Raw genomic sequence first — 13444 nt, forward strand, 5'->3', positions numbered from 1 at the left:
GGGATGGGGAAGGGGGCACGGGCCGACGTGGTGCCGCGGTTGTTGAGGGGGCCCTGGTGTCCTGAAGGTCCCTGTTTCCTCCGGGTGCCCGTGGGGCGCGGGGCGGTGCTGGATGCCGCTGCCTCCGCGTCCTCTCGGCGGCGTGGAGGAGCTCGGCTTCTGTGTCTGAAGGCCCTGGCAGCCCATTCCGGCTGGCTGTTGTTCGGGAGGGCCTTTGAAAGTGCTGAAACGTTAACGTTCTTTATCTTTAAAAGTCACTGTAGCTGTTTTCCCTCTCACAAAAAAAAAAAAAAATCGCTGTTAAAAAATCAGTTAGAACCTGGAATTTTGGCATTGTCAGAAAAGCCAGAGCTATAAGTAATTCCTGTCCTGTCATCCCTGGCACAAAGTTCATGCAGCACCCTTCTTACTGTTAGAGTTACTTGATCGAAGTTTTGCCCTAGAGCTGATCAGTGTAGCCTTCCTTTTTAGCTACCTGTGGTGATGGGTTCTGAAATGTTTCTCCTTTAAGTGTACGTGATTCTTAATATAAACTTTCTGTAGTTATTCCACAGATTTTGAAGTACACAGGAATTGGCTTGCCATCACTCACAATTTGCCCCTCTCTCAGTGGTACTATGAAGTAAGTATGTGTTTGGGGTGTTTTAGCGCTGCATAAATTATAGGCATGTTGGGTATGTCAGCCTGTGTGAATGATGGAGGAGAAAGCTTTTTATTTGCAGAGAATACATGTCGTGGGTACTGATGGTTGACAGCTGTAACGCAGTGGTACAAAAACATGCCAGTCACGACTTGTTGGGCCTGTGTAGCATTTAGTTAAAGAAGGAGAATTGTTTGGGGAAGCTGCTAGTACTTATGAAGGTGAAATGGAAAAGACAATTAAGGCACATGGATTATTAGAGAGGCTGTGTAACACAGGAGCAGGTTGCACGCTGGTCTTAAATTGCTGCTCTCTCTGCTTTTGTCAATAATACATAGTTATCATGATAAAGAATGAATCATATAAAAAGGTATATACATTATGAAATCAGTCACTGTATTAAAGTTTTGAGCTTCTGCTGGTGCGCTACTAGCATGCATCGATTTTAATCTAGATGAATCACCTTTACATTGATGATAGACTCAGACTACACAATTGGGTTTTAATCTATCTTGCAGTATCTCCTGGAGTTCTGGGATAAGTATCATAGTCTCTAGCACTCCTCCATGTAAGCATCTGGGAACTGTGTACCCAGGAGTAAAAGAATTGTGTGGGTCAGAACTTTGACAGGCTGATCCAGTACTGTAAAACAAATTTCTGTGATGCCAGTGCCAAAGCATAGGATGCCTTTCGGCAGCATAACATAAGCATTTGGGAACGTACATGCTGAAAAATATCCCTCCATGCCAACCTGCTCTGTTCCTCCTTTTTCCTCTCCTGTTTCCACAACCAAGGAGTTAATCATTGGTCAGCGCATAATAAGTGTCCTTGTGGGACAAGATCAGATGATACTATTTGATCTTGATAAGGTCTTATTAGAATTAAGGCTTGTTGACTAATGAGTAAAAATAATTTTGAGTCTGTAACAAGGCTGATTGTGCTGGTGATTCTTCTAATGTAGACAGATATTCACTGTGAGCTATTTTACTGGGATTTTTTTTAATATTGGCCCTATTACTGTAAGTTGATTTATAAAGACCAATTCTATACTAGTTAGGTGCAGGTACACAAAATGTTGTTTAATCTTTTTCTACTAATCAAGAGACATCCCGTCCCTCTACCAGTACTAGAGCAGAGCAGCTCAAATCATGTTCAGTGCCATACAGCTGGCTACTTTATTGTGAAATAGTGTCTGTTAAATAGAGGCTACTGAGACAAAATACATCAACTGATGTGCTGTGATGAACTGTACCTGAGGGACTGTAAACAGCATGGATTGTGGTAAATTATTTAATCTCACTTTCTTTTCAGGCAACTTCAGAATGGACCTTGGATTATCCACCATTTTTTGCTTGGTTTGAATATGCACTTTCACATGTTGCCAAGTACTTCGACCCCAAGATGTTGGTTATCGAAAATCTCAATTACACCAGTCGTGCAACCATCTTCTTCCAAAGATTTTCTGTCATCTTTACAGATACTCTTTTCATATATGCAGTTCATGAGTAAGTCTTAATGTTCTAATTTTAGGGACAGTGGGTAGTCATTAATATATGGCCTTTTTCTACAGTAACAACAACTAATTATTTGTACAAATAAGCTTGTAAATGCATGGAAATATCAAAGTTGCTTTAACCTAGTCAAGGACAAAGTTGGAACACACTGCTAAACACAAGATAACTTTTTGTTGTTCTTGGAGATGCTATTGCTGTACATGCTGTCAGATTTGTACACACTCAGATATTAGCCACTGTTTCACACGTTGCAGGTGTTTTGTTTCTGTTGCTGGGTCCTTTTTGTAGGAGTTGCAGGACAGCTTGGGTCCACCAATTGTTTTTTCCTATTACTTTTCTTATTACTCTATTCTTCTAGAGTAGAAGCACAAAGGAAATCTGTGACAAAATGCCAGTATCAGTCACTCCAGTGTTTTTGGTGTTCTTGATGATGAACTGAGTATTCGAAGTCTAATTTAATGATACTAACATTGTATGTGTGCCCTGACTTTGTGAAGGAAAAATGTTTCTCTTGCACCTAAAGAACAGAGGGGGAGAGGTGTTTTGAGAATTATGTTGCCTACCTTAACTTGTAACAGTCTTACCTCATTTTTATTCTGTCTGCTCAAAATCTGGGTAAAGTTCTCTGCATTGGAGCACTACCTAAGCCCCTTTATTTACTTCCTTTATTTGAAATGGGCTAGCTTTGCATTGTGACTTTTTTCCCTTTTATTGTTTTGACTCAGATGTGTGAATGAGCTGGCTTTCTTAAAATGGCTCTACTTATAGTATTTCAACACAAATCATCCACAATTTTTTAATCTGATCTTACCTTATTTTCAAAAAAATATGGACCGTATGGCTTGACACTGAGAAGTAATAAGATATTTTCAACTGACAGAAATAGCTCGTAATATTGGGGGTGGAGCCAGGGAGAGGTTAATGTCCAAGTGAGGACCTTAAATACAACTTGGTATGTTGTCTCCAGGTGTAGCAATACGTTGCTCATTCATGAGAAGTTGATAGCAAACAAGTTATGACAACTTTAGAGTTATTACTGAATGTGAGACTTGAACCTGAGACTAAGTTACTTAATGTAAGCCTTGGCATGTGGAACAGCTGTTGAAATTTAAAATCCTTGTTTAACTAAACTTTATTTATGACACTGTCTTCTCTTGATGAATTTAGCAAGAGTTTTATCACTACCTTCCATCCTAATCAAGTAGTTTTCCTCAGGTTAAGTGCGCTTCTCAACTCTTAAAAGCATTAAGACTTCTGTTTTTTCTGCTCTTGTTCAGATGCTGCAGATGTGTAAATGGGAAACGAGCTGCAAAGGATATCCTGGAAAAACCAACATTTATTCTTGCTGTTCTGCTGTTGTGGAATTTTGGGTTGTTAATTGTGGATCGTATCCTTTCAAACAGTTGTATTGTTTGTGGGTTGTTTTAATCTGTTAGTGTGTGGTACAAAGCCATGAATATTATTATTACTATCACTGCAAGTAATGCTATTCTTTGTGTTTCTGGGGTTAGTTGAATAACTTCATGTTTTCATTAGAATTATTATTTGGCAAAATGCAAATTGTTCAGTGTTTGGTCTGATTTGCCAGAACTGCAGGAGGACTAGTCTGGCAGCAACATGCCTGTTCCTGCTGGCTGCTCTTCCTCTGCCTGCCTACAGAAGAGGAGAGCGCCTCTTTTTTCTGGGTATGGTTCTAAGTTTGTCCCATGGCAAGGAAAATCTTACAAGTGCTTTATGTTCAGACTGTATTCAATTGGTTAATGTTACGTGAGACTTAGCAAGGGTTTTTCTAAAGAGGATGTAAAAACACCTCTGGAAAGTCCACTTATTGTGAGTCAGTCTTGACATAGTGTGCATTGCTCTAGCTGAGGAGGGAACAGAGAGTGAAAACACCACTAATTCTTTTATAGGAAGAACTAGTTTTGTCTGCCCCAGTCCTTGCCTAAGTTGCCTGCTTACAGATGGTAGGTGGTAAGTGAGGACTACTACCTCCATCCATTCACCAATGTGAGGCAGCAACTAGTATTTAAAAATTCAAAAAGTGTCGAATTAACCTTTTTTGGGGGGGTTTAGTTTATATAAGTTGCATGATACATATGTGGTCAGGTTGTTATGCTTGGTTTCATCAAATGATGTACTAGTATTAGTAGACTTTGTGTCTGTACTTACACGTATGGTTAAGTAATGACTTCATGTCTATGTAGAGTGAATTCAAGGTTACTTTCTTGATTTAAGTTCCATTTTAATATGAGTTTGTTGTTTATAAGTTTGAGTCTTCCCAAGAAAACTTATAGTAGTAACAAAAGCTTGCTTTATTCCTTTCTTGACTCAAGTTCAGATATTCACTTTCAGTACAACGGCTTTCTCTTTGGGCTGATGCTTCTTTCTGTCGCCCGCCTATGTCAGGTAAACTTGAGGGGCTCTTTCCTGTTGTCAGCATATGTGTTTTAGGTGCATTAATTACCTTCAGTATGAGCAGACCAGTGAAGTGATTGAGTGGCTGGAAGCTGCGGTGTACGAAGCTGGATGTCTAATTTATTGAGTTTGGTGGGGAAGAGGAGTACTTGAAACTCACATAATTGCTTGCTGATGCTGTAGCATTGGAGTTCCCTCTGAGAATGCTAAATTCTGTGTTATACCTGAGCAATGTGGCATGGTTTCCTGCCATCTTATCTTCTTCCAAGTCACCAGTCCTTAGAAAATGTCCCTCTGAAGCTGTGGGGGGTTTCCAGGTATCATGTGACAATGTAGTTTCCTTCTCCATACCTGTTGTGCATAACACTACTGAGTTTGTAATTTGAAAAGTAAATACTTTTTTTTTATGCCTATAATAAATGTCTTGTCACCTTAGGAGCACATCGGAGAACCATTAAAAATTTGTACAAAGGGAGAACAAATAGAAAAGCTTGGGTTTTGTTTTTTCCTTTAGAAAAGATACTTGGAGGGCGCTCTTCTTTTTGCTGTTCTTCTGCATTTCAAACACATCTACATATATGTGGCCCCAGCATATGGCATTTATTTATTACGATCCTATTGTTTTACTGCAAATAATGCAGGTAAGATGGTTTTTTCCTCACTTGCTTTTGGGGGATTGTGTTAATTAGTAGGGCCTGGAGAAGACTCAAGATATGCAGATACCATTGGAACGAAATGGCTGTGGGTCAAACAAAAATTCTGCCTGGGTAGCAGAGTTGGCAAGATCTTTAATTATCTTTGAAATTTATTTATTTATGTAAAATTCATGTTTCTAGGCAGTTCTTTATTAAGACAAAACAACATGAACAAACTGCAGGTGGCAGTTTGAAGCCATAAGAATTATTCTGGTTATGATTAGATATCATCAGAAGCTATTTCAAAGTCCTCCTTTGAGTTTCTCACCACTTCTTAGAACTGAAAAACATGTTTGATATTTGTCACATGAACAGAGGAGGTGCTTCTCTTGAAAGAGAAAATACTGCAAGTTTGTATAATGAAGGAGCTGCAATGTGGAAAAAGTAAATGCAAACGAACTGCTGAAGGAAGCAACTGAATGTATTGACATAAAAGGCTGTATTTTTCTTTTAGATAGGTGCTAGCAATTCACTGTTAGTGTGGAATGTTTTGTCTCCCTCTCCACTTGCAACAGTAACTGTTTTAATCATCTGTTTGCTTCTCCTAGATGGATCACTGAAATGGAGAAGTTTCAGCTTGCTTCATGTGACTCTTCTGGGATTGATTGTTTGTCTTGTTTCTGCTCTTTCATTGGGCCCCTTCATAGTATTGGTAATAATGCCTTTTTCACCCGTTATTCCCCTGAACTGTTAGAAAATTGTGTTATAAATTTATAAAAAGATAAACTGTGCCTCATCCAAAGAGGGTATTTCATTCTCCTTTCTTGTTTTCTATAGGGCCAGCTGCCTCAAGTCATTTCACGGCTTTTTCCTTTCAAGCGAGGTCTCTGCCATGCTTATTGGGCCCCTAACTTCTGGGCTTTGTATAATGCCGTGGATAAAGCACTAACAATTTTAGGTACAGTATGCTAATCTTGCTATATGGTCCCTAAATGCAGATAGAGCATTTTTAGGATTTTAGTCTTCCTTCCGCATTTGAAATGCAGGTCGTAAATTACATTTTCAGTTTGCCTTAAATCACCCAATTGTCTACATAATCCAGTGCATAAGTTGCCAGCAGTAGTTCAGAAATCAATCATCCTTCTCTGCTATCCTTTAAAAAGGAAAAGACTTGGCCATGTACTTAGTTCAGCTACTTCATTTTCTTCATTAACATCATAACATTAACATTTGTCAGTTTGTTCTTTTTACGTTTTGTTTTTAGGTTTAAAGTGTAATTTTCTTGATCCCACAAAAATTCCTAAAGCCTCAATGACGGGAGGGCTGGTTCAAGAATTTCAGCACACTGTCCTCCCTTCTGTGACTCCACTGGCGACATTAATCTGTACTTCCATATCTATATTGGTAAGAACAAATAATATTTTTTGGAAATTTGATGTGGTTTGTCCCTAGTAGGTTTTATTTGATTAGTATGCATTTCACAGGAATTTTAATTCAGGGCAACAAAAAAGTTTTCTTTAAAAACAAAAATAATAAAAATAATTATTAGGATGAATGTGGAATTAATATCTTTCTTGATACACAGTATTATTTTCTTCAAGTATGGCTAAAATTATGGCTCCTGTCAGCTCTAGAACAGTTAAAAGACTGTTAAAAGCAATCTTAGATCAAAACCACTCTGCATGCTGAGCTAGAAGTAACCTTTTGTGATGGAAGGTGGTTGAACTAGGATGTGAGTAGAGATACTGATGGAAACGTTTGGGCAGCTCATGGTGTTCCTATCAGCATGAGCTACAAGTAAGCATCATGTTCTTCACATGACAAGCAAAGAATTGAAGGTTCAGTAAGTAATTACCTGGATACAGAGTCTTTTTCATTCTAATGAGCAATCAGCCTTTAACTGGAAATCTTTGTTTCAACACCTTTATGTAGTAACTTTGATAAAATAAGTTTAGTGCCACAGATTCAAAGACAGTTCTTGCACACAAATAGCAGGGGGTTGGCTGTAGTCTTTCAGTCTGCTTTTCCCCTGCTGTTACATTGAAATCCATAAGGTTTTACTTGCACATCCAGATAGATACGGTTCCTCCAGGCACAACCTGGGTGCAGTGGTGTTCATTAACATTGAAAAAAAATCTCATCGGACAATGGCTTGTGTTCAGGATTGCCAGACTTTTCACTGAAGTCCTGTTTTTGCCTGTTGTTTCTAGCCCTCTGTTTTCTGTCTTTGGTTTAAACCTCAAGGGCCCAGAGGCTTTCTTCAGTGCCTTGTTCTTTGTGCGTTGAGCTCCTTCATGTTTGGCTGGCATGTGCATGAAAAAGCAATACTCCTTGCTATTCTGCCTTTAAGGTAAGTGATTTTTGTATCTAGTAGTTGGCCAAACTGAACCTGCAGCCACTTGTTAAGGAATCCTCAAAGAGGTTCACTTCATTTTTAGCATATTTCAAAAAATGAACATCTTTATAGAATGCCTTAAGCTGTAATGTTTTAGTGTACTTCAGGTAAATTAATTTCAGGCACAATAAAATGTGGCTGCCTTAGCAATAGAATGTGCTGAGGCTGGTATAGCGTATGTAGGAAACTGGTGTGGTGTTAAACAAACAAGCAGCATCTTTTATGAGGTACTAACCCTGGCTTACACTTTACAATAGCTTGTGTTGACAGAAGCTTTAAGTAGAGCTTTATTGGTAGTAGCTGATTGCCGTATCAGCTCTGTGGGGCACACCAAACATCTGTACTAACGTACAGATGATCAGAAGAACAGAAGCGTATGGTGTCGGGGTGGTTAAGCAATCAAGTCTGACACACAGGCCTTCCCACTACTTACACTCTTTTCTGTCTCTTTGAATGCTGAGTTTTATTAAGATGCATAGTATACAGAAAATCTCTGGGTTTTGATTCAAATGATTGATTGTTGTTAGAATAATGAAGAAAAAAAAACAAACCCCAACCAAACTGTGCTTACAAGAGAATGGGGTTCAGACTTTAAGGCTGCATGTGGACCCACAGCTCTTAAAAGAATTAGCTTCCCCGTGAAGCCTCCTTTTCTTGGTGACAGCGTGGGAACAGGCTTGATAAAATATTTCACTCGTGACATGGTGGACGAAAGCAGGCTGCTTTCTTAGGGTCTTTTGTTTCCCTCGCTGTTATTACTGCATTTGTGCAGTACTTTCATTGCACCTGAAAAATCCAAGACCTACTCGTTGCGTGTCTTATGGCTTCGCCTTTTGAAGAGAAAAATTAATTGGCTTGCCTGGCTTGAAGCATTTGACACTGCTGTCATACTCAATTTCGGCAAGCATGCATAATTAAGTTGTTCTTCTCTCTGAATAGTTAAGTTTAAGAGCTACTGCGGCAGGGACAAATGTAAAAATATTGTAGTCTTTTAGCTGCTGGGCAGTTCAAGCCTTGATGAGTGCTATGGTTTATATTTAAAACACTAGATAAATTGTTCCTGAGCCAACTGAGGAAAGGGACCTTCTGCACTGTGCTTGACAAGAATGGTACACAGTTTCTACCAAAAGGATTTAGTGCCTGTTTTGGATAGAAGTGAGCCTATAGTTCATAAGCTTCATGACCTGTATTGTTACAGACTGTATTTTCCTGTTTGCAGATTTAGTGATGTTTAAAGTCTTGAAGTGGGAATTCTGGAAGGGAGGGAATTAACACTGGAAAAACAAAAGGAAGGAGAAAAAGTAGGGATGACAATGTTGGTAGCCAGCTGGCAAATGAAAAAGACCATCTATAGAAAACTCCAGGCCTTTCTGATGTTTGTGTTCAGTGGGTGAGTGGTTTTCTGGGGAAGGGTTTCCTGTCTGATTTTTCTCCTGCATTTTTATCTCTGAGGCCACATGGTTTTTAAGAAGGAGACTTCATCACAGGTCTGGTGTTTGGAGGCACTGGGAATAGTATGAACTCTGTTTGACCTGTTCTTCAGCCTCTTGTGTATTGTGTAGTGTTTCGCTGAAATTAAATTTATTTGCTAAAAGACAAAAGCATAACGAATTTTTGTTGTCTTTAGCTTGTTGTCTGTTCAGAGAGCGAAGGATGCTGGCATCTACTTGATTCTGACAACCACAGGGCACTTCTCACTGTTTCCACTGTTGTTCACACCACCAGGTAAAGTGTTTTCTGCTTTGGTGGTTGGTTTGTTTGTTTCCCAGAGATGACATGCAGGTAATGGTTTTGGATTATTTTATGTAGTAAGTAGAAAGTTGCAAGAGGCTGCATGTCAGCCTCTTTCCATAAATACAGACTCTCCACTAGTGAAAAGAAACATTGGTTTAAAAAGCTGTGGAAGAGTTGTAGGCTTTAAGTTGAAATAGAGATGGGAAACTGTCATAGTCAATACTTGTTATCCCTCATTCTGCCACAGCTCTTGAAACTTCCCCCTGTCTAACGTAACCATGTGAAGCAAAAGTGATAAAGGCCGTTTGAAACCGCAAACCTGACAGGCTGTTTTCCAGCTGACTACTACTTCATGCTGTCATGCTTAAACTAAAAAATCACGCAGCAGTGTCAGTGTAGGGACCGATTTGTCTTTATGACCAAAAGCTTTCTCCTCTGCCTCCCCGTTTGCTTCACTTAAACCCTGGGCCATCCCAGCTACGACGACACTACAACACTGCATTGATTGTCATCCTTCTGGGAGAGCCCAAATCCAGACACTCAAGCTCCTTTGGTCTGATGATGCCGCTTATTTGCGATAGCAAAGCTGCTGCCTTGAGAAATAAAACTTCCTCTGCCTTCTCTGTTACTTAATTTTTATCTGCCACACAACCTAGAATGAGATAGCATTGATTTGGCTGTCACTTTTATGTTTGAAGTTTTCCAGCCCAGTAATTTCTGATTTATTTTTTAATAGGAAAATCTTATTTGCAGGGCTATTATATTGTAATTATAATTAGTGTGTTCAGTATGTTTATAGAGAATTGAAGTAAGTATATTGCAAATGCTTGGCATTTGCTTTAGTAAATAACTATGCTTATTTTTACGTATCCTAAGCAGTAAAACATTTAGTTATGTTTGGAGAAAATAATGAAGTTGGGCAATGCAAGCATGACTAGTAGGATTTAAAGAGACCACAGTTTATATGATAAAAGAGTTTTATAATTAATTTTAAAAGTATGTTATGTTCCTTGTATTTCAGAACTTCCAATTAAAATACTGCTTATGCTGCTGTTCACAGTTTATAGCTTCTCTTCGTTGAAATCTCTATTCAGGTAATTAACTTCTTCCCAAAGCCAAGAATAAAACCATTTCTTCTGTCACTGGGATCAGTGTTGTTGGGCAAATGGCACAGAAAACCGATGCTGAAGTATCAAATTGAAGTGTTACGAAGTTACTAGCCTTTGCTCTGTTCTCAGGAGGCAAGGCTTAAGTTAGGATTATTCTAGCACATCCTTGTTATGTTTGAATTGTGACAACTGCCCAGTTAGTCCCAGCAGACTGTAAATCCCTACCTGCCTGATGCATGGTTAAAGCACAAAGTTGTAATGTTTGAGCCTGAGAGGACTGAATTCAATATTGGAGCACTTATTACAGTGAGTTGTCTAGAGATCATTTATCTGTGCTAGCAGTTACAAATAGTATTGTGGTTTTCTTGCAGTGGTACTTAGTGTTTTCATATGTGGAAGGGGCAGGTTATAAATAACATACATCTACAAGCTGTAATTTGTCAACTGATCTCCTGCAAACACTTGGTTCTCAGAACATATAATTGTCCAAATTATCCCATGTATTTTTACAGGCCATTGATCTCTTATCCGCTTGACCGTAGGTAGTGCTTATCCTTATAACCCCTGTAGTCTCCACTTTCCTATTTCCTGAACTTTTCATGGCAACGTCAAGCTGTAATGAAGGATGCTGGAAACGCTATAAACTGGTATTCGCTACCTCAGTTGCCTGTTCTTGATCCTCTTTCAACCAGACTGCTTTTTTTCCCCTTTAGTATCCCAGAATTCAATCATTCTGTCTCAAGAGTGTTAACTGAAAAACTCTGTAGGAACTTAGTTTCTGTCTAGAGATGGAGTTTTTGCAAGTTTCTTGTTCCTAACATCCCCCAAAAAAATGAAATTCTTTCCAGAAGAACATGAGTTCCCCTGTAAACTACCTGCAGTCAAAACCATATGGTCAATGTCCTTTGCAAGAGAGATTGGCTCGTAATACATCCTACAGAAACCCTGGGGGAAGTGGGCAGAGGTTAAGATAAATCTGACATTTCCAGTCTTTGGACGTAGAACAACTTCTGTGGAACAAACGTGTATGAAGGTCTCTGTTCAGTTGTTCACTGGAATGATGTGAGGTGAAGCGGAGCAGCTGTTGAGATTTCTGCTTAGATTCCAGGGCATCTTAGAACTTGGCGTGTAAAAGCCATGTGATGAGGAATTTAGCTGTACTCTGTTATCGTGTTTTCCTACTGAAACTCTTTAAATTGTTATTTAAAGTCTTACTGTGAACTAATGGGGGATATTCTTTGCGTTGATCACCAGTGATAGCTGAAAAAGAATACTTACTTTTAGTTAACATTATGCATTTTAACACTATCTGGGTTTTTTTTTTTATTCCTCTGACAGGAGAGAGAGGCCTCTCCTTAACTGGCTTGAAACAGTCTACCTCATCCAACTAGTGCCTTTGGAGATCTTCTGTGAAATTCTATTTCCTCTGACCCCCTGGAAACAGCATTTTCCTTTCGTCCCTCTGTTGCTGACCTCCGTGTACTGTGCTCTGGGCATCACGTACGCTTGGCTGAAACTCTACTTCTCTGTCTTGACTGAACGAATTTCTGTTAGACAAAAGGCTGAGTAAAGCTGCAGTGTTGGGACCACTCCCAGGTTTGAGGGAATTATTGGGCACTGTGAGGGGTTGTCACAAGGACATACAACTTGATACAACACAGCGTACATGTACCGTTGCCACGAGAGGACTTTTTCTTCCAACGCTTCTATACTGCCCAAGGAGGATACCCCTGATCAGAAGGGCTTGGCACAACAACACGGGGTGCGGTGAGATGCTGCTTGCCGTGGGTAAACTGTGAAGCTTAACGAGGTCCAGACTTCTGTCCCAAGGAAAACCTGCCCGGCTTTCCCACTGTTTGTATTTCAATAAAAATTGGTGTAGCAAATTATGAGGGATCATTGCCGTGTAGAAGAGAACGTTGTAACTGTGTTCTGTGGAATATGTAAATTAAAAATTTGGTATTTTTGGTTTGAGCATTTCTGGTGTCTTTTTTCTCTCAAAAGCCCTACTTTTTGAGGGACACCTGTGCAAGTCAGGATGTAGTGTCTAGCTGGAAACTTCCGTGAGGTCCTTTGTTGACCTCTTGAACACCTGAATCTCAAGATTTAAATTAGTTGCTTAATATGTCCGTGTCCCTTTGATGTCCTTCTTTGCAAAGAGTGTTTTAATATTCTTCTAATAGTTATTTTTGTAGAACAAATTGCCAAATTAAGGCAGCTTCTGAAATGAGGAATTTTTTTAAACACCATTATATGTGTTGGATAACGTGGCTGGATACTTGTATTTTTTTACAATTCATGTAAAACTCTGGGACTGTGACAAAAGACCAAGTGTCTACAGTTCCTCTAGTAAATGGAGGAAGAGGTTTACTGTGTTCTGCGCCTGCAGAATCTCATGGAATCTTTTTGTTGGTAGGGACATTTCAAGGCCACCTAGTCCAACCCCCTGCCATGAGAAGGGACATCCCCAACCAGAGCAGGGTGCTCAGAGCCCCGTCCAGCCTGACCTGGGATGTTTCCAGGGATGGGGCATCGACCACCTCTCTGGGCAACCTGGGCCAGGGTTTCACCACCCTCATTGTCAAAAATTTCTTCCTTACTTCTAGGCTGAACCTACCCTCTCTTACTTTCAAACTGTTACCCCTTGTCCTGTCGCTACAGGCCCTGCTAACAAGCCTGTCCCCATCTTTCTCCTAAGCCCCTTTAAGCCCTGGCAGCTGCAGGAAGGTCTCCCTGGAGCCTTCTCTGCTCCAGGCTGAGCCCCCCCAGCTCTCCCAGCCTGTCCTCCCAGCAGAGCTGTTCCAGCCCTCGGAGCGTTGCTGGGGCCTCCTCTGGCCCCGCTCCAGCAGGGCCGTGTCTGGAGCCCTCGGCACAGGAGAGAGCTGGACGCAGCACTGCAGGGGGGTCTCCCCCGAGCGGGGCAGAGGGGCAGAACCCCCTCCCTCGCCCTGCTGGCCACGCGGCTTTGGGGGCAGCCCAGGACACGTGTGGCTTCTGGGGGC

The 13444-nt window shown here is 40.4% G+C and overlaps 1 protein-coding gene across 1 annotated transcript; it reads left to right on the plus strand.

Moving 5' to 3' along the window:
- The first annotated feature begins 529 nt into the window (after positions 1-529).
- On the plus strand, positions 530-12176 carry ALG8 (ALG8, alpha-1,3-glucosyltransferase). The gene is made up of 12 exons (XM_010294348.1): positions 530-622; positions 1952-2145; positions 3432-3541; positions 4493-4560; positions 5084-5210; positions 5813-5916; positions 6042-6162; positions 6469-6608; positions 7415-7554; positions 9227-9324; positions 10355-10427; positions 11781-12176. Exons 2-12 carry the CDS (start codon positions 2042-2044, stop codon positions 12010-12012), a joined length of 1317 nt encoding a protein of 438 aa, XP_010292650.1. The 5' UTR covers positions 530-622; positions 1952-2041; the 3' UTR covers positions 12013-12176.
- The last annotated feature ends 1268 nt before the right edge of the window (positions 12177-13444 follow it).

Source organism: Phaethon lepturus, unplaced genomic scaffold (assembly GCF_000687285.1).
Source record: "Phaethon lepturus isolate BGI_N335 unplaced genomic scaffold, ASM68728v1 scaffold7889, whole genome shotgun sequence".
NCBI classification, from domain to species: domain Eukaryota; kingdom Metazoa; phylum Chordata; class Aves; order Phaethontiformes; family Phaethontidae; genus Phaethon; species Phaethon lepturus.

Coding starts and splice junctions, on each gene's coding strand:
- ALG8 (XM_010294348.1), top strand. CDS start 2,042: ATGTTGGTTATCGAAAATCTCAATTACACCAGTCGTGCAACCATCTTC. Junction 5,211..5,812: donor TTTTACTGCAAATAATGCAG/GTAAGATGGTTT, acceptor TGCTTCTCCTAG/ATGGATCACTGAAATGGAGA. Junction 9,325..10,354: donor ACTGTTGTTCACACCACCAG/GTAAAGTGTTTT, acceptor CTTGTATTTCAG/AACTTCCAATTAAAATACTG.